This window comes from Miscanthus floridulus, chromosome 7 (assembly GCF_019320115.1).
Source record: "Miscanthus floridulus cultivar M001 chromosome 7, ASM1932011v1, whole genome shotgun sequence".
Lineage (NCBI taxonomy): Eukaryota > Viridiplantae > Streptophyta > Magnoliopsida > Poales > Poaceae > Miscanthus > Miscanthus floridulus.
This window is the reverse complement of record NC_089586.1, coordinates 128,517,328-128,537,678: the sequence shown is the minus strand read 5'-3', so window position 1 is coordinate 128,537,678 and position 20,351 is coordinate 128,517,328. Positions and strand designations below refer to the sequence as shown.

The 20,351-nt window shown below is 43.5% G+C and overlaps 1 protein-coding gene and 1 pseudogene across 2 annotated transcripts; both read left to right on the top strand.

The window, feature by feature from the left end:
* The first annotated feature begins 1,041 nt into the window (after positions 1–1,041).
* On the top strand, positions 1,042–3,834 carry LOC136464736 (uncharacterized; annotated as a pseudogene).
* Positions 3,835–5,171: 1,337 nt separating this feature from the next.
* LOC136467924 (uncharacterized) lies at positions 5,172–20,162 on the top strand. Of its 2 annotated transcripts, none has more exons than XM_066466738.1 (16): positions 5,172–5,508; positions 7,173–7,240; positions 11,645–11,803; positions 11,886–12,053; positions 12,718–12,871; positions 14,801–14,880; positions 15,539–15,811; positions 15,953–16,096; positions 16,487–16,621; positions 16,717–16,815; positions 17,446–17,502; positions 17,587–17,791; positions 19,040–19,158; positions 19,267–19,335; positions 19,424–19,522; positions 19,607–20,162. In XM_066466738.1, exons 1-16 carry the CDS (start codon positions 5,391–5,393, stop codon positions 19,844–19,846), a joined length of 2,187 nt encoding a protein of 728 aa, XP_066322835.1. In that variant the 5' UTR covers positions 5,172–5,390; the 3' UTR covers positions 19,847–20,162. The 2 variants fall into 2 exon arrangements, with proteins under 2 accessions (XP_066322835.1, XP_066322834.1); XM_066466737.1 differs by having other exon boundaries at positions 12,718–12,886.
* Positions 20,163–20,351: the final 189 nt, after the last annotated feature.

The following is a 20,351-nucleotide window of genomic DNA, read 5'->3' as shown; positions in this document are numbered from 1 at the left end:
TATATATATATATATATATATATATATATATATATATATATATATATGGACAGTATATTCTGTAGCCATCGTAATTTTATATACTAATTTACGATAATGTCAATACATATTTACGATAGTTGGGTTACTATAACACATGGGGATATTTACCATAATGTTATAGTAAACCACTTAGTAAGGAGTTACTGTAATCTTGTAAATTAACATAGTAATTATCGTAACTCAAAGTGGCTACAGAATAAGCTATTTTGTAGCCGGCTACAGGGTAGTAGTTCTATGGGGGCTCTTGTGTTCTTGCCCCTAATTTGATGTACAATTGTGATTTTGCCCTTATTTTTCTAACTTTATGATTTTGCCCTTAACTGTTCACAAGTCAACGCGATTTTGCCCCTGGTCAACGGTAAAAACAGGGGCAAATTCGCGTTGACCAAGGGCAAAATCGCGTTGACTCGTGAACAGTTAAGGACAAAATCACAAAATTAGAAAAACGAGGGCAAAATCACAATTGCACATCTATGTAAGAGGCAACAACACCATTTTCCCTAGTTCTCTCTCTCTCTCTCTCTATATATATATATATATACCCTGCGAATTCTGCGAAACAACTTAACTCCACCAAATTTTGGAGTAGAGAGCTATATGTGTAAGAAGGCTTATCTCCCTTATTTTTATTTCGAGATGGATCATGTGTAAAGGTGCTCTAAAAAATTTAGAGTCGCTCAACCATGGAGTTTTTAGACTGAACTAAAAAACGTGGGGGGCTGAATAGTCCTAAATAAAATTGTAAATATAAACCAAATGTTTTCTTTTTATATACTCTTATAGAATCTAGGGAGGATGTACTTCGGGTGACGTGGACATCTTAGTGTGAGTGGTGTCACTGGTGTACATTCCTTGGTATAATCGGATCTCACAACGAGCAAAAGGATCCACGGAATATGTCCAAGTTTTATATTATGCCTTTCATGCTTTGACAAACGCAGGCAGCCTTGGTGCATGCATGTGGTGGCTTGCTAACCCGATCCGCCATCCGCCGGTCAAACCATCACCCAAACAGGCTGTCTCAAGAGATGGACCACGAGGCCTGCAGGCTCAGGCTTCAGGCTTCAGCCCAGTTTCCTGCTGACGACGTAGCGGCCCAGCAGTGCCTGCAGCCCGTCTGCCACAGGGACCCCACTTCCGCAGACAGGCCGCGGCACATCGCTCGCGCAGTCCGCTCGTCTTCACCAAAACCCTATAGCGGGGCTGCGGGAGGGAGAAGAAGCGAGCCCCCACCTCCACCCGCCCGCCGCCATGGTGCTCCACCGCATCACCGCGCGGAGGAGAACCGTTCTCCCCGCCACCCGTGCCTTCTCCTCCTCCTCTAACCCGCCGTTCCCTCCGCCCCCACTTCCGGCGAACGACCTCGAAGCCGCCCAGTCCCCATCCTCCTCTTCGCCCCCCAACCCCAGGGCGCCGCGGAACCCGGCGTCCTCGCTCTTCCAGGACATCAGAGATCGCTTCCTCTCGTCTCCCACGTCGCCCTCTCCGCGCCGGATCCCGACGAACCTGCCCCGCCCCAACCCCGCGCGCGGCGCTCCTTCTTCGCAACCGGCGGCGCGCCCTCCACCTCCGCTCCCGGAGCCACCCCCGTATTCACGGACCTGTTCAAGAAGGACGGCGTTGCCCAGGGCCCCAACGCCGGGCGGGGGGTGCTCGGCCTCGATGCCAACCGAGGGAGCCTCAAGGGCCCCCGTTCGTCGAAGCCTTTTATGACCCGTTTGCCGAGCAGCATCTTCCGCCCGGAGCTAGAGGGGAACTCGAAGGCTGTAGGTGCGGGGCAGGAAGAGAATGGCTCTGCCATTGCGCTTCAGAGGCACTGCAGCTACGAAGAGCTTGGGAAGAGGCTAGGGGAGCTGCGGCCGGCGGGTGCGGGCAAAGACGGTAAGGAGTGGTTCTCGCTCACGGAGCTGCAGGGGCGTATCGCCAAGCTGGCAGAGTTGGAGAAGCAGGAGAACCGGTTTGCCAGGCCGCAATTTTTGGAACTCCGGAGTGGCATTGAGAACCTGCAGAAACAAGAAAAACCGGCTCGGCAGGTAAACATGAATACACTGCTGAACCTTGGCGGTCAGCTGGACTACATGGGTCGGCCTCCGCAGGAGGAGTTGTTAGAGAAGGTGAGATTGGCCTTTTATTTTTGCTACTTATCAAAGTAATTGCTTAGCTTATTTACAGTCTTAGGATAGGATGTGATCTACTACTTCTGATCAAAGTTGTTATCTTCAGTACTTCCATCCAGATCATATGTCTTCCGAAGAGAAGATGAAATTGGAGCTCCAAAGGGTGAGGGGTGAGTTCAAGATGTCTGAGAATGACTGTGGGTCTGCACGAGTTCAAAGTGAACACTTTATTCTGTTCTTCACTTCTTCTTGAGTTCGAAGTAAACACTTTACCCTCTTCTTCAAAGTAAACACGAGTTCAAGCAGGCTGATGGTTTCTTACGGCTGATAAGCCGGCTGAAGCTGATTTGTTGTTAGAGAAAAACACTTTACCATGGATGATAAGCCAGGCTGATAAGTTCAAGCGAACAGGGCGTCCCAATTATGTGGAAATAAGAAATACCGAATGCAGTATTTGTTCTTTAACTAGACACTACTTTTTCATTGTTTTCATACACTTCATTCCTTTTGTGGTTGCGTAATACATACAGAAACTGTGCGTTTATTATTGATGCTATGCAGTTGATTTGAATGTTTGTGTTTGTTTGTCTTTATTGGGCTGTTTATTTGATGCTTATATCTGAAACAAATATGTAGCTATATGTGAACTAAACAGTAAACACATTTCTGCTTTGTCACTCTCTTGTTCTCAGACCTTCTTGTTTACTAGGGAAAAATCGTCACCTAAGCATGAGAGCTTTTATCTCTTTTATTTTTCTACATGAGGGCTCATAGCAGCACTGACTCTGATGTATGTTTAAAGATCTCGAACATTGTATATTTGTATGCCCCTGTGGCTTTGTTGCCTTTTGTATGTGAATCATGCATGCGTGTTGCACTGTTACTGATATGTCCATATTTCGTTTGCAGTTGCCCAACTGACTCTGAAAATCAAGCATCTGTCAGCTGTTCTACACAAGAAGGTATACAAAATCCTAGGTCCTCCTTATGATTTATTGTGCTATTTCACTGCAACATCTGGCAGCAATGCTTTTGGAACTGTTTAATCTTGATTTGGAGAAGTAATTCGTGCGCTGTGTTGTGATGCAGGATAAACATTCTAGAAAGGGGCTTCAGGAGATGGTCCAAAGGAGGAAGAAATACCTGAAATACTTGCGCAGAACCGACTGGGACTCGTACTGTCTTGTTCTGTCAAAGCTGGGGCTTCGCGATGTGCCCGAGTACAAAGCTCCTGACTACAAGAGCAAAGCAACCACCAAGGCCAAATCTAAGAAGAATAGCAAGGGCAAGGGCAAGAAGAGAAAGGTGAAGGTATAGAGGTGGTGAACAAATCTGCCCTTCATTTGGCCAAATCTAAGAAGAGCAGCAAGGGCAAGAAGAGAAACGCTCAGACCTGAGATGGCTCGATCCAATCTTGCAATGATGTATTTTTGAAGCTGTTTGTAATAACCATTTCTCTAGAGTCTTGATGCCGAGGTTTTTCCTTGGCTCGCTAGGAGCTGCAACCTTCTGCAACAACTGATTTCTCCTTTGATTTCTCCTTGCCCTTGAGTTCTCCCGCTCAATTTGCCGAGAAGGGATGTGGACTAACAGATTCGATAGTACTAGTATCTGTCTATGGTGTCAAAAAGTATCCGTCTCTGCATCACTCAAGGCCTTGTTCGCTTGAACTCATCAGCCGTACTGTTTCAGTGAAATAATAATATTTTTCTTTTATAACAAATTAGTATCAGCCGTTTTTTCAGCCAGTCGAACAGGGCGCAAGTATCTGGCTATGCATCACCAAGTGTTTTGGGCCAGAAAACTCAATTTCTTTTCTTCACACCTTCCTCCTCTTGACGATTCACACCTTCCTTCTCTTAACGTGTCGCCACGGTCCTTTTTTTCACACCTTTCTCCTTTTGACCAGTCGCCACGGTGTAGTAGGGTCTCGCTGGAGCTCTGTCGTCATGGGTCTCTCACGAGAGCCTACCGCGCCTGCAACGGTCTTCTTCTTCCCCTCCCACGCCGTCGTCATGGCCATGGTTGCCTCCGTCCCAACTTGGCCTGGCCGTCTCCTTCTCCACTCGCTCCAGCAGCGGTGGCATCACCGCCGCCTCCACCTCGCCGTCGTCTCTCCCGTTCCCACCGCTTGGTCTACCTGTCCCCCAAAAAATTCTTCTAAGCCTACCAGAGAGCCTACCACGCTAGCGACGATCTTCTTCTTCCCCTCCCATGCCGTTGTCATGGCCATGGTTGCCTCCGTCCAAACTTGGTCTGGCTGTCTCCTTCGCTGCTTGCTCTAGTGGGGGTGGCATCACCGATGCCTCCACCTCGCCGTCGTCTCTCCCGTCCCATGCCTGGTCTGCCTGTCTCCCAAAAAATTCTTGTAAGCCTGTCGGAGATGGAGAAAGAGAGAGAGAGAGGAAGAGAAAAGAGAAGATGGAGAAGAAGAGAGGAGGAGGAAGAGAAGAAAAAAGAATAGAGTGTTCCAACACTCGAGTGAGATATAGCTTTTCTATAGCACTATATCATTACGTCGTCACCCGTTTGTAGCTTTGCCATGATTCTTCAGCCTGTTCGGTTGGCTGGTTCGTGAAGAAGTACTGCTGGCTGGTTTGTATGAGAGAAAAATACTGTTCCAGCTGAAAATTTACGATCGTTTACGATAAGCCACAGCCAAACGAACAGGCTGCTTGTTTGTGCTAGACGTGACTTGGCCGTAATTCTGGTAAAAAAAATGCATAAAGCATATGTCAATGTTGCTAGAGCACGAATAAATGCAACTGTTCGTCAGTTTGTATACTGTAGTACTCATATTATCACTATTACAGAAACTGCATATGGTTTTGATGGAAACTCTACTAATTTTGATTTTAAGACCGTCAGCCTGTTCGTTTGGCTGTGACTTTATCGTAAACGATCGTAACTTTCCAATCTAAACAGTATTTTTCTATGGACACAAACCAGCCCACGACACTTCTTCACGAACCAGCACGATGCGAAGAAGTAGCCTGATATCAGAACGAGCGCTCCCACGGCCGACCCGACCCGAGTACCCGACCTGCGGTCCTCGGCCGGTGGCTCGGCTTCCTCGTCTCGCTGCCCCTCACTACCACGCAACCAGTAAAAACCTCCCACCCCGAACCCCTCCGCCGCCGACGCCGCCGTGGCCAAGGAGCACGAAAGGGACGCGACGCGACCTATCCCTCGGTCGCGGCTCCAGATCTCGCCGCCGCCCGTTTCTCTTCAATGGAGGCGAGCTCCTCGTCATGTGCGGCCGCCGCGCCACCGCCCCCCTCCATACCCTCGTCCAGCGACCAGGGCGTCTGGGCTGACGCCTCGCCGCTCCTCGCCGCCGCGTGCCGTGGTAAAACTCGAGGCAGAGCCTTCCCCTTGCTGTTTGCTGATGTGAAACGTGCTAGTCTCTGTTGTTTGGAGGCCTTGCATGCAGGCTCTGTTGTGCGGTGGATCGTGCGTGTAGATCTCTGTGCACGTGGATACTGGTGTGGATGGTTTCTCGTTTTGGTTTGCACCGAGCAATGCGAGATGCTTGGTTGCCTGATGAGATTTTGGTGTCAGCAGCATATGGGATGTACCCAGTCAGCTTTAAACCGTAGAGAAAAAACAAACAAACAAACACGCACACTGTGTTTAATTGAATAGTAAATATGAAATGGGTTACCGTTGCTGTGGGAGAACTGTACTGGCAATAGGGATATTCTGTAGAATGCGTTGTCTAGGTCCTAGGATTTGGTGTTTGTTTATGTTGCATTTTAAACGTTAGATTCAAACACCTGCCCATTCTGAGGTAGCCTGTGAGTGATGTGTCGTTGAAACACCTGAGAATCGAGAGCATGTAGTTTCGTGCCCCGAGAGTTACCGATTTTCTCAATTCATGATTGATAACATGTAACCAACCTTCCCTTTTAAGGATGGATTAAGGGTTTTAGGAGAGCTATGTGGATTTTAATGGATCTGTTTTACAGATTAGGAAGGTCTTTCGGCTAGCATTGGTTAGTCATTGAGGTGGCTGTGTGCCTGTGTTGCAAGAGAGCTACTGCCTACTGGTATATGCGCAGTAAGAGAAGCAAACTTGGTGTTCCTTTCTTGTCTAATTATTGTGCCCTGGAGGCACTATTTGAGGATTAGTTTTGTAACTAAGCGAAGTATAAGATGCAATCGGTTAGGGATAGTGTCTAAGTTTGTGGGTGCAAGGCTCCTGTGCAAACCCCCCTGGCTCCGCCCCTGGTTGGGAATGAACCAGGGGCCGAGTTTCTGGGGATGGAGAGGAACCATGGCCCTGAAAGCTATGAGCAGTCTGAGGGACTCGCCTTTCCACCAAGTTAAATTGAGCTCAAATTTTCTGACCTTCCATTATGTATCCTTTGCCTCATGGTGCTTTCGTGAAGTTTGTTTGGGAAGTGACTTTTCTATAAATCTGGGCAGACCCAGTGCCGGAGGCTCCCACATGAGTGGGGTCTGGGGAAGGGAAAAACCGAGGCAAGCCTTTCCCCCGCAAATCTGCGGAGAGGCTGCTTCGAACCCACGACCTGGTGACTCAGTGAGACAGCTCCCACCACTGCACCAGGCCTGCCCTTCTGACTTTTCTATAAATCTAAAATCTAAAATAGTAAAATATACATGTGCATTACTGAATTATATTCAAACATTCATGTACAAATTGTTGGCGCTATGAACAACATATTTCGAGAAAGTAATCAAGTTAAAATGCTACACATGAAAATATATCTGTGCATTTTTTAAAATATTTTACAATTTGGTAGAAGTGCACAGTCTTCTTTTTTCAAAACTAATTAGTTAGTTCAATCTCAAGTGGGGATGGTTTGTCGTTTTCTAGGGCTGCTTGTTGCCAAAGTCCGCTATGGGAAATGTTGATGTTGGATTTAGATGCATCTCGGACTCTGTCCGTACTGATAGAAACAGACAGCTGAGAGTTGAGCCTGTGCTCAGATCTACTAGCTAACTTATCTTTTATTTGTTTTGTCTCCTACTGACTGTTCATGCTTGTAGATCTCCAGGACGGGGAACTTGTACATGGAGAAAACTTTAGTCTATTTGCTGCAATGTCTGCATTGGAAGTAAGCCCGCACCACATCCCCTGCTATTTGATTGTGCTTCATCTCCTTTTTTCTCTCTATTGTGCATTGTGGGTGTCGAGGCTCATGATGCTCTTATTTCTACTGAACTATTTTGTGCATTTAGTTATTATTATGATTTAGCAATTGGTTGATCTTTTCCTTGTAGACATAGTATTTTCTAGGTCACCTGAGTTGCTTTTATGGACTATCACTCAACTTTTTTGGGCACTTGAGGATCTGGATGCATGCATCCTTGTGAAAAGCTATCTCTTGACAATTCACTCATTGATGTGATAGGCAAATGTTTTTTTTAATTTAGATTGACTTGGTCAGTTTTTTTTTTTGTATGGAGTGATTCTTCTCACTGATCGCAACAACAACAACAACAACAACAACAACAACAAAGCCTTTAAGTCCCAAACAAGTTGGGGTAGGCTAGAGTTGAAACCCAACAGAAGCAATCAAGGTTCAGGCACGTGAATAGCTGTCTTCCAAGCACTCCTATCTAAGGCTAAGTCTTTGGGTATATTCCATCCTTTCAAGTCTCCTTTTATTGCCTCTACCCAAGTCAACTTCGGTCTTCCTCTGCCTCTCTTCACGTTACTATCCTGACTTAGGATTCCACTACGCACCGGTGCATCTGGAGGTCTCCGTTGCACATGTCCAAACCATCTCAACCGGTGTTGGACAAGCTTTTCTTCAATTGGCGCTACCCCTAATCTCTCACGTATATCATCGTTCCGAACTCGATCCCTTCTTGTATGACCGCAAATCCAACGCAACATACGCATTTCCGCGACACTTAGCTGTTGAATATGTCGTCTTTTCGTAGGCCAACATTCTGCACCATACAACATAGCAGGTCTAATCGCCGTCCTATAAAACTTGCCTTTTAGCTTCTGTGGTACCCTTTTGTCACATAGGACACCAGACGCTTGACGCCACTTCATCCACCCTGCTTTGATTCTATGGCTAACATCTTCATCAATATCCCCGTCCCTCTGTAGCATTGATCCTAAATATCGAAAGGTATCCTTCCTAGGCACTACTTGACCTTCCAAACTAACATCTTCCTCCTCCCGAGTAGTAGTGCCGAAGTCACATCTCATATACTCAGTCTTAGTTCTATTAAGTCTAAAACCTTTGGACTCCAAAGTCTCCCGCCATAACTCCAGTTTCTGATTCACTCATGTCCGGCTTTCATCAACTAGCACTACATCGTCCGTGAAAAGCATACACCAAGGGATGTCCCCTTGTATGTCCCTTGTGACCTCATCCATCACTAAAGCAAACAAATAAGGGCTCAAAGCTGACCCTTGATGTAGTCCTATCCTAATCGGGAAGTCATCCGTGTCTCCATCACTTGTTCGAACTCTAGTCACAACATTGCTGTACATGTCCTTAATGAGCCCGACGTACTTCGTTGGGACTTTATGTTTGTCCAACGCCCACCACATAACATTCCTTGGTATTTTATCATAAGCCTTCTCCAAGTCAATAAAAACCATATGTAGGTCCTTCTTCTTCTCCCTATACCGCTCCATAACTTGTCTTATTAAGAAAATGGCTTCCATGGTTGACCTTCCGGGCATGAAACCAAATTGGTTCATAGAGACCCGCGTTATTGCTCTCAAGCGATGCTCGATAACTCTCTCCCATAGCTTCATAGTATGGCTCATCAACTTAATTCCTCGGTAATTTGTACAACTTTGAATATCCCCTTTATTCTTGTAGATCGGTACCAATATACTTCTCCTCCACTCATCAGGCATCTTGTTCGATCGAAAAATATGGTTGAACAGCTTGGTTAACCATACTACAGCTATGTCCCCGAGGCATCTCCACACCTCGATTGGGATACCATCCGGTCCCATCGCCTTACCTCCTTTCATCCTTTTCAACGCCTCTCTGACCTCAGATTCTTGGATTCTCCGCACAAAGCGCCTATTGGTGTCATCAAAAGAGTCATCCAACTGAAAGGTTGTGTCCATATTCTCACCATTGAACAATTTGTCAAAATACTCTTGCCATCGATGTCGGATCTCATCCTCCTTTACCAAGAGATGCTCCCTTTCATCCTTAATGCACTTAACTTGGTTGAAGTCCCGTGTCTTTCTCTCACGAACCCTAGCCATCCTATAAATGTCCTTCTCTCCTTCCTTCGTACTCAAATGTTGGTAAAGATCCTCGTACGCTCTACCCTTTGCCACACTTACAGCTCGCTTTGCAGTCTTCTTTGCCACCTTATACTTCTCTATATTGTCCACACTCCTGTCATGGTACAAGCGTCTATAGCATTCTTTCTTCTCCTTAATAGCCCTTTGGACTTCCTCATTCCACCACCAAGTATCTTTAGCCTCACGTCCCCTTCCTTTGGTTACTCCACACACCTCTGAGGCTACCTTCCGAATGTTGGTTGCCATCTTGTCCCACATATTGTTTATGTCGTCTTCTTCCTTCCAAGAGCCCCCTTTGATAACCCTTTCCCTAAATACCTCTGACGTCTCCCCTTTCAGTTTCCACCACTTTGTTCTTTCAATCTTAACTTGTTTATCCCTACGGGCACGCATCTGAAAACGAAAATCTGCCACCAAAAGCTTATGTTGAGAAACAACACACTCCCCTGGTATCACCTTGCAATCCAAGCATGCTCGTTTGTCCTTTCTTCTTGCGAGGACAAAGTCAATCTGACTACAGTGTTGTCCGCTACTGAAGGTCACTAGATGAGATTCTCTCTTTCTAAAGAAAGTGTTGGCTATCATCAGGTCAAAAGCTACCGCGAAGTCTAGAGCTTCCTCCCCCTCCTGATTCCTACTATCATACCCAAAACCTCCATGAACTGCCTCGAAACCTGCGCTTGTAGTACCTACATGCCCATTAAGATCTCCTCCTATAAAAAGCTTCTCACTACTAGGTATAGCTCTAACCAGGCCATCTAAGTCTTCCCAGAACTGTCTCTTAGCACTCTCGTCGAGGCCTACTTGGGGGGCATACGCACTAATTACGTTCAAGACCATATCACCAACGACAAGCTTGACTAAGATAATCCTATCTCCTTGCCTTCTCACACCCACCACACCATTCTTGAGGCTCTTATCAATCAAAACTCCTACTCCATTTCTATTCGCGACTGTCCCTGTATACCAAAGCTTGAAACCTGTATTGTCCACTTCCTTCGCCTTCTGACCCTTCCATTTAGTCTCTTGAACGCATAATATATTTACACGCCTCCTAGTCGCGGTATCAACTAATTCTCTTAACTTACCTGTAAGTGACCCTACATTCCAACTACCTAAACGGATCCTAGTTGGTTCGACTAGCTTCCTTACCCCTCGCACCCGTCGACTCTGATGCGAAGACCCTTGCTCATTTTTCACTACACCCGGGCGCCGATGTAGCGCGCCACTAAGGAAGCGACGACCCGATCCTTGGTTACTTGACACCATGCCCAGATCACGACACGGCGCGTCACGGGGGTGACGACCCGGCCCTTGCCCATTTAACACCATACCCGGGTTCCGATATGGCGCGTCGCTAAGAGGGTTACGCCCCAACGATTTTCTTTCGGGTTTCATCTCCATTTAAGTGGCTAAGTTTTTACATTGGCTCGCCACGCCTAACACAACCCTCCTCCTTTACCAGGGCTTGGGACCTGCTATGCTGGGACACCAAAGGCGCCCCACCATAGGCGGAGTTTTCTCACTGATCGCAGTTTCATTGAAAATTATGAGACAGAGAACATTAATTACATACTCTGCGAGCGAACTCGCTCACTAATTCAAAATCCAAAACATGCATGTAGGTAGGCAATTCAAAATGTGGTATGGATCAAAAGGGCAGACATGTTTAAGGGGTGTACCCAGTGCGGAGAGCTCCCGCTCTGTGCGGGGTCTGGGGAAGGGTGTTAGTGGCAAGCCTTACCCTCGCCTGTGCAATGCGAGGAGACCGCGACTTTAACCCGAGACCTTCCGGTCATAGGCGGTAAGACTCTACCGCTTGCACCAGGCCCGCCCTTCGGCAGACATGTTTAAGGAACCTTTCAAAATATTAGTGAATGCTTCAAAGGACATTTTAGTTCATAATGATAATGTCATAATGACTAAGCCAAACATCATACTGGTGAGGGCCATTGAGTGAGACACTTCAATGGTTTGTCGTGTTTTTATTGTTTCAATCTATTGCTTGATTTTGAAGGGCGGGCCTGGTGCAAGCGGTAGAGTCTTACCGCCTGTGACCAGAAGGTTCCGGGTTCGAGTCGCGGTCTCCTCGCATTGCACAGGCGAGGGTAAGGCTTGCCACTGACACCCTTCCCCAGACCCCGCACAGAGCGGGAGCTCTCTGCACTGGGTACGCTTTTAATCTATTGCTTGATTTTAGTTCTCAGTGTGTACTCCGTCCTGATAGATAATGAATCCAAAAATGGATTATGGAATTGAGAGAAGTCGATACAACTCCATTGAAGAGGCCATAGAAGATGGTGTTGCGCCAATCCCACTTAGCTTGGACAGGACACTTGATGTTCAACGCTCTATTGATGTCATGGATCATCTTTTCTCATGTGAGGTACTTAAGTCCTCTCTTGCATGTAATATGTGCAACCTTTTCAATTTGACTAAACCACGTATTTTAATGCTTTATTTATCAGGCAACATGGCACAAGGGGCACACTCTAGCTCAGACTGTATTTACATGTATCTACCTTATGAGAATGGAGAGAACTTCATCGCATGCTGTACTAAATAGCTTTTGCAGGATTTTGCGTGCTACTTGTAATGCTGTCATTTCTGTTGTTTCTACTGCCCGAACTCATGAGGTACTGGGTTGGACCTTGGATGCTATCTATCTCCATTTTTCCCTGGTTACTTTTATCAATAATCTACGGCATGTCAAGAATATGGAATTTGATGGTTCTAGAAATAATTTATGCATATTAACTATCTTGACAAAGTTCGTTCTTTTATAGCCTCCTTATTTGACTATCTCCACTAAACCCTTTCTTGAAAATTGCTCCAATCTTTCATGTTGCTGAACTTGATTGGATCTGAAGACAATCACCTTGACAAGTTATTTTTGTAAGATAAGACTAGCCTCTCCCTGCAAATGAGTAGCACAAATTAACATTTTTGTTTCTAGATTTGTGCAATTTAGTTTTTAGTATATGTTGTCCATAACCTTGTTAGACAACTGGTAACTGATAGCTTGCATGTGGAGTACTGGAGTGGATTTCATTAGTCTCTGAATGTCTCCTACATTTCTTACTTTTTTTAGTTTCAGAAGTGATTATGGATGGAAGCTATATTTAGTGCTTTAGGGTGCGGTGCTGTAATGTGTGAGATCTGCTGTACATAATTCATATGTCAATATGAGCATCAGTTTTTATTAGTGTTTAACCTGATATGTGAGATACCACCATCTTTTGTGTAGTTGTAACTCCATGATTCCACTTGTGAGACAAATCCTTTTTCATGTATATGTAGGAAGAGGATCTCTTTACTATGTCTTTTGGGCTGCCTTTGAGAGATGAAGGTGATGAAAAGTGCCTGTCAATTCTAAACTCAGTTGAAGAGACAATATCTCGTCAATTACGTGCATGTAAAGCCCAGGCATTGTCCAAGAAAAAAACACTAGAAGGTATCAGTATTAAGTGTATGTGCTATATAATCTTATTCTGTTTTTCTCAGTTTATTAATGTCATGAGTATCATTAGTATTGTTGAAACTGCTCCATTTTGAATAATTGTTGTATATTAAGTTTCCTGATGCAAAAAGAAGAAGAAAAGAATTGTTGTCAATTACTGAAGATAGGACAAACTATATGTGCCTTGTTTTAGCTCAACTATCTTTAGTTCAATCTTGAAATCGCGCTAACTGCTGATTAATTTGCATCAAATTATTCACGTGCATGTATGCAAAGTTGCTGAACACTCAACTAGGTCCTTCACTTTTAAGTACTTCTAGCTCAGTCTTTAGAATGGTTTGACATAAAAATACTAAAGAAATAAAAAGAAAGAAAGATGCAGAAGCCTACATTGAGAATGAGAAGGTAATTAATTGGATTATTACTTTGACAAGCTTAATATACTTTGATTTTGTCTTATGTAGACTGTATAAATATAAATCATTGTTTTTAAGTCGTCGCCTAGGCGTCCAGTCGAGTTTCCAGGCTGGGCGTCGGCCTCGCCACGACCAATCGCGGTATGGCGTCCGCCTTGCAGTAGAAGTCGTCGGCTAGGCGCGATTTGGCGCTGTTTAAGGCCTGAACGGCCCAAGGCTGATGTCGCACGAGCTTGCGCGTGTGCGCGCGGGCGCGGGAGCGGGAAAGGGGCTGTGCGCGGGAGGGGGAAAGGACGCAGGGGATTTGCGCGCCAACGAGACCGGCGGGAGTCAAGCACCGGCGGGAAATCAGGCGCCTACATATCCCGCAAGGTCAAACCCCATCTCTTCCACGCGCTTCTTTCCTCGATTCGAGCCTCCCTTCCTCTTCTCCACTGATTTGCGACCCTGATTTGTGCCTCCTGCCCCTCCTCTGGTCCTCCCTCATCTCTGCTGATTGATTCACGGCGCCTTCCCCTTCTCTTCGTAAGGTCACAGGATAGGTACGTAAGCATCACTTCCTCTCCCTTCGGCTTCCCTCCTCTTGGATGTGCACTGCCCCTGCTCTTGATTTGGATGTGCACTGCCTCTGCTCGACTTGGATGTGCTCTGCAGTTCGCATCTCCTCTGCAGCTCTGCTTCCCTCCTCTTCCTCTGTTTCTTTCCATGTCTTTCCTCTGCTTGTGGCTTTGTTATACAGATGCTGACTGGAAGTGCTCAAGTTCTTTGTTTTTACAGCTGATAGCACAATGGCAAGTCCATCTTCCATCATCAGCAATTATGATCCCAGGACTGATTTAGCTTGGAAGGGAAATTCTGCGGATTCAGGATGGAAGTATGGCTACTGGCCAAACCTTCAAAACAAAGATGTAGCGGCCTGCACTCTATGTGGTGTCTCACTTTTTGGAGGGATAAGAAGGCTGAAGAAGCATCTAGCGGGTGGCTTTGGAGATACAATGATGTGCAAGAAAACTACCACTGCAATTAGAGTAGAGATGGAAAACTGCTTAAATGATCATCCCTAGATGATGCTCACGTTAGATTTCAGATCTGCAGTTATGCTATTTATATTTGTTTTGCCCTAGCAGCACTAGTCATTAAGTTATATTATGTCATTAGAGACTAATTTGTTGCTATTGAGTGATGAGAACTATTTTGCTACTTTATGTTGTGCACTAGCACTCTGGTAGCACTATTTATTATGGTACTATATGCTAAGACTTGACAATATTAAGGTATGATTTGCTTCTGAATTTTAGTAGCATTATATATTAAGATGATCATATGGCGTCGCCTCGCCGCGCGCCTTAAACGCCTAGTCGACTCAAATGGGCGGGTCGCCGCGGCTCGACTTATCGCCTTAAAAACAATGATATAAATTAATGAAAAACCAATATATTCCTTTTTTAATCAATATAAGAAGATTGTTGATGTCGTGATATTGACTAGGAATATTTTATTGCTGCAGGTCTTGAATCCCTGCAGGATAATCCTGATCTGGAAGAGGATTATTGTAGAGCTCTGTTATGCAGATTACGTTTTCGTAAGGTCTTAACCCTTATTTCCTGTTCAATTCTGTTAAAAAATGGTTGACTGAATTTTCTGATTGTTGTGAATTAACAAATGCATTTCTGAAAGCAGTTTGTTTATCTATGTTCATCTTCTGTTATTATGTATATATTGATTTCACAGTAAGCAAGTACGATTCCATGATAGAATCTTTTTTTTTTTGAGAAATTACATGGAAACTGTTGGCCCTTCCTTGGTTTCTCTCCTTATCCAGTGATGAAATGAAGGAAAAGGACAAACTATTACGCTTGCAATTGCCTTACACATTTATGTATGTTTGTTGCACCATGGTTGTAAGGCGATTCTGATGTTGATGCATTTTGTTGGATAGTTCACAGAGCCTTGGTGCTGCTGTGTCCATCCTTTCCGTTCTAAACTCAGTAGGTGTTATCAACCCATCCTGGTGGCTGTTTGTAATTTCGTTGCGAAAGCAATGAATTCGGGCTCGCTCGTTTGCACCAAGCGGAACTGTTGCAACTTAAGACTGCAGTACAATATTGTATAACTAAAGTCTAGAGGTCAACTAGTTTGACATCGTCCTTTCAGTTGTAGGGATCATTTCTGATGAAGTTGTATAGAAGTTTTTTTTCCTTTTATTTTTCAATGCCTCCATCACCTTTTTTTGGTGGTTTTGTAGCATTTCTACCATGTTGTTATGTGCATGAGGAAACCTCATGGAAGAGGATTGGAGTTGGCCCGGAAGCATGTTGCTTCATGCTTGACAGAGCTTAATTTGATGCTTAAGTCTCGGGAGTTTCTCAAGTCCCAGTCCAGCACTAGGTTACAGCAAGGTGATGGAAACTGCACCACTGCATCTGGTTGTCAACCTGTTGGCTTTGATGTTAGCTTAAACAGCAGACTTTTGAGCCCCACACCACCACGTGCGGTAAAAGTACTTAGCTGGAGCGATGTAAGTACGAATTAGGCATTAATTATGCTCCAAGTTCCTACCTTAATTATGCTTGAAGTTTCTATGTTTTGTTGAATCACATCTGAAAGATGGACACACTTTTGCAGCTTCCCATGTAATGCTGTAATAATTATGTTTCAGGCAATCAGGTACTTTGAGAGGCTTCTGCATGATCTTGATGTCATCTGCGCTTCGTCGCTCGATCCTGTGCTTGAGAATGTGCTTCACTTTATTGTACAGTTCCAAAAAACAGTGCCAGATTTGGTTCCTAGAGCATTTCTTCAGGTGGGTCATACTTATATTCTTCGTAGGGCCATCTGCGCTACAGCAGTTGGTGTAGTGTATGACTAACTTGCAATTTAATGTTAGGTAATTGTTTGCTTCTTTTACTGTTTTAATATCTCACTGATAAAAGTCTTATGCTATAACCAAACATTAGTGATGTCTTATGTTATGAAAGTCTTGGATTAATAAAGGGAGGGAAGATTTTTATCCTTTGTATATTTGGTTGAAAATGTAGTATGGTATCTGATATTGTGACTATCAATTCATTTATCTTTTAGAAACATGATTTGTTTCATCCTGTACAACGTGCAGTCTTTGAATTCTTTTACTACATCTCATTCGCTGCTTCTTTCTTGCATTAACAATGATCCAAAAATGGCCCTGATGCAGACTTTGTTGGTCCAAGATGGCAAACTTTATGGGGAACACTTGTTTTCTGATGTCATTTCAAGGGCTTTATCACTACCGGACATTATTGGAGATAAGGAATTTCAGATGAATGAGTTTGTTGTGCAGCTAGGTCAGGTCAGACACCAGGATCATTCCTCTCCGCTGTTGATGGTTACGCATCTTCATTTATCTGGAATTATCACTGATTAATTAATATGATGACATTGCAGTTGGTTGTCAACTTAATAAAAATTCTTTGTACAAACACTGCATGGCAACGGCGCAAGCTTGGGAAGAGTTTACAGGATTGGAGTACTATTTCCATACATGTGTGTGAAATCAATGCTGTTTTGCTTATTTCTTCTTTCCTCAGCTTACATTAGTAGACGTAAGTTATGCTTTCGTGTTGGCAAAAGAATCACATCAGCCACAGTAAACAAATTTGGTTGTTTCATAACCAAGCTGAGAAAACTCAGTTGTCTAAATAACACTTAGTAGTTAGTAGGAATAAATAGTAGCCCATTGCACTGCCAATGACATACTAAATTTTTGGAACGATGAAAAAGGTACCATGCTAGACCCAAGAACGGCAAGGTGAAAAAAGGGGTTTTGTAGCTGATATTCAAGAACACGAACTAATGTATTCTAGATTTCTCGTGGACCCAAAGTAGCAAGTTTTGATGTTTTCTCATTGACCCGTTCTTTTAAAAACTTCCTTATCAGGAGCTGAAATTTTTTTATTGATGCTTTAATAACTGCTATAAAGGCATATCAGGATGTTGCAAACCTGCTATGATATCTCTTCTGTATATTTTTAGCTACTTCTAGGGGTAGTTGCAATACTCAAATAGTTTGTGACTATTCCTTGACTGCGATAGTTTGAGTATTTGAGTGCTTCTTCCCCATGTGTATGATGTTGCTTTTGCACTTTTAATGTTTTGTGCTTATACATGTGGCAGTTGGAGCTTGCACTGAAAAGAGAGTTCGGTGAAACTAGACATGTCTTGCAGAATGAGGTATCTCTGATTTAATGTGGTTTCTGAGATAAATATCACTTTCATATACTTGTCATTGTTCAACGTGCTTTGGTTGGTGTGCAGAATATGTGCATGAGAGTATCAAAGCAACTTCTTATTTGGACTCAGGAGCATGCATACTGGGTTGCTTTTCGGTTTCTCACATTGGGTTTCGAACTTGACCTATATTCTCCAGGCGAATATTGTATGGTGTACTGGTACATGTATGTGGTGCTCACAAAGCTAATAGAAAAGATGCAGTTACGAGTTCTTGCTAGTAGCGAAACCTGTAAGTTTTGGTGAATTATCCTGCTCTCATATTAGACATGTAATAGACACTAAAATAGGATGGCCACGTAGCATTCAAGGTGACTTGCTTACTAATATCTATAAGATGTTTTATTGCTTTTATGTTAACTGTGGTTTGAAATTTGGTTGTAAAGTGATAAGGAGTTATAGAAAGAGGAAAACTTAAGGGAAAAAATGAATAAGAATTACAAAATGGAGAACATACAGTTTACAAAATATGAAGTCTAGTTCTATGTCAAATGCTCACGTGTTAAAATAAAGCAGAGTATAGCTGTTTAAAAATGGTGGTCCCATATGCTGCACGATTGATTTGAGTCAAATTACAGCCAAATGGCAAATAAAGCAGAACAGTACCTGAAACCGAAGAAAGCTCCTCTGACAGACATCAGAGGGCGGTAGCTGAGATCTGATCTGTCTGACTTTATGTCACAGGAGCAATGTTTTCTGATCGGCTTATCGTTCCTAATCGGTCTGGTACCGATTAGGACGATCAGGACGATTAATCGACGATCAGGACGATTAATTGACCTCTGATCGGTCTAATCGTCCATATAATCGTCTAGCATATAGCAGGACTATGTAAGTATATATCATATATGTATGGTATATATATAATATACCATATACTATATATTTATATAGTAGACATCGAGCATTACTATATATTCATATATATATTTATATACCATAGTAGACATCGAGCATATACCATATACTATACAGTAGACATCGAGCATTACTATTTATATAGTAGACATCGAGCATATACCATATACTATATATATATATATATGTATGGTACATATATAATATACCATATACTATATAATATACCATATACTATATATTCATATATGTCATCCTAAGTGTTGATCGGTAAAGAGACCTAATCGGACGATTAATCGCGATTAATCGGACGATCAGGTTTCTGATCGCTCTGATCGAATCGGAGGACCTAATCGAGTGCTAAGTACCGATAAGGACGATTAATCGCGATTAATCGTGATTAATCGGACGATCAGAAAACATTGCAGAGGAGCCTCTTCCCCTGAAATTACATCACATGAAAAAATATGATGTAGCGGCTGTTTGGTTGTCTATTTACAGTTAAACATATGATTTTGTCTCTTCCACCATTTAAATGGATGCCATGCCATTTTCACTAATACGTGATGGCTTCCTTTTAGTAAAATTTTGTGTAACTTAACATGTATTGTCAAATGTTCAGCACGAAGAAAGGGGAAAAAGAAGAAGGATCATTCGAAGGATTCAGCTCGGGATATAACATTTTCATCCTCTTGTTTATTGCTTCAATGCTATCTCTTGCTATCAGAGGGACTCTCAATGGTACGTATGGAAAAATATGGTCATTTGGAAATCATTCCGGTGCAAAGCATACATTTGTACAACTATCGGCTATGGAACTGAACAATCACTCTCTTATTGCTAATGCAGATGCTAGCTGTTCTCAGAAACGAAAGTAGGTCATTCCAATTACCAAGTATCTTTAACACTGAACAAGAGGTGTGATTGGATTTATTGTTGTGACTTCTAACATCCTTTTAAATATGGCTTGAATGAGTCTGACATAATCTCAAATCACTCTTCGCAGAGATTCATGCAGCACTTTGATCTTCTTCTGAAAGCTCGAGTCCCTGAGCACATTTCCTTCTACAGTTTTAAGGAATCATCTTCCCGGGCAGGCATATCGGTGAGTGTTCGCTACTGAAATCCCTTTTATCAGTTCTCTCATCTGCTTAGTTTGACTAAGCCTCGATATCTCTTTTTGTCACAGGATTTGGTGAAATACAACTTCTTCAAGGAAATTCAGAAGATAGTCCCCTCACTAAGGGGCAGTTTTGCAAGTGAACCAGAAAAACTTGCTGAGGTCCGTCGGATAGAGCTGGTGGCTGAGCACAACAGGCTAGCCCTAAATATTATCAACCAAGTTGGAGCTGGCGATCCATCTCTGAGGGTCTCGTTTGAGTTTACACACCACCCTAACTTTGCAGTGGCAGTTGTGAAGAGATCATGATTCAAGTTTGGCATCATGTGCCAATTCTTTATCCCTCTCATCTTAATAGTGATAGCAGATAATTCTTGTTCACGTGCTGCTCACATGTTCATTGGTTCTTCAGAGCGCAACACCATGTGTTTTAGGTTGTACACAAACACCATGTAGCAATTTTGTAGGCAAGATAAGAAAAAACAGATGTCGCGGAAAAGCCCTCTCCCCTGGCATTATTTTGTAAGGAAATTTTGAGTTCACTTACTATGCGAAACATGATTATACAGGTGTAATTTGAGTGATAATTCGTCACTGACAAATTTACTTCATTGGATTTGGCGGGTATGACAGGGTCGACTTTTGTTCTCTTGTTTGATAATTCTTTTTGCGGTGATAACTGACTCTTACTACAGTATTATTTTGACAATGTACATTGCCTTCGCGTTGTACATCCATCTTGCCCCTTTCCCTTCTTTTTTGTAATGGATGGTCCTGCAACAATTTTGAAACGTAAAATACCGTAGATTCAAAA

Coding starts and splice junctions, on each gene's coding strand:
- LOC136467924 (XM_066466737.1), top strand. CDS start 5,391: ATGGAGGCGAGCTCCTCGTCATGTGCGGCCGCCGCGCCACCGCCCCCC. Junction 12,054..12,717: donor CTACTGCCCGAACTCATGAG/GTACTGGGTTGG, acceptor ATGTATATGTAG/GAAGAGGATCTCTTTACTAT. Junction 16,622..16,716: donor TTGTTGTGCAGCTAGGTCAG/GTCAGACACCAG, acceptor ATGACATTGCAG/TTGGTTGTCAACTTAATAAA.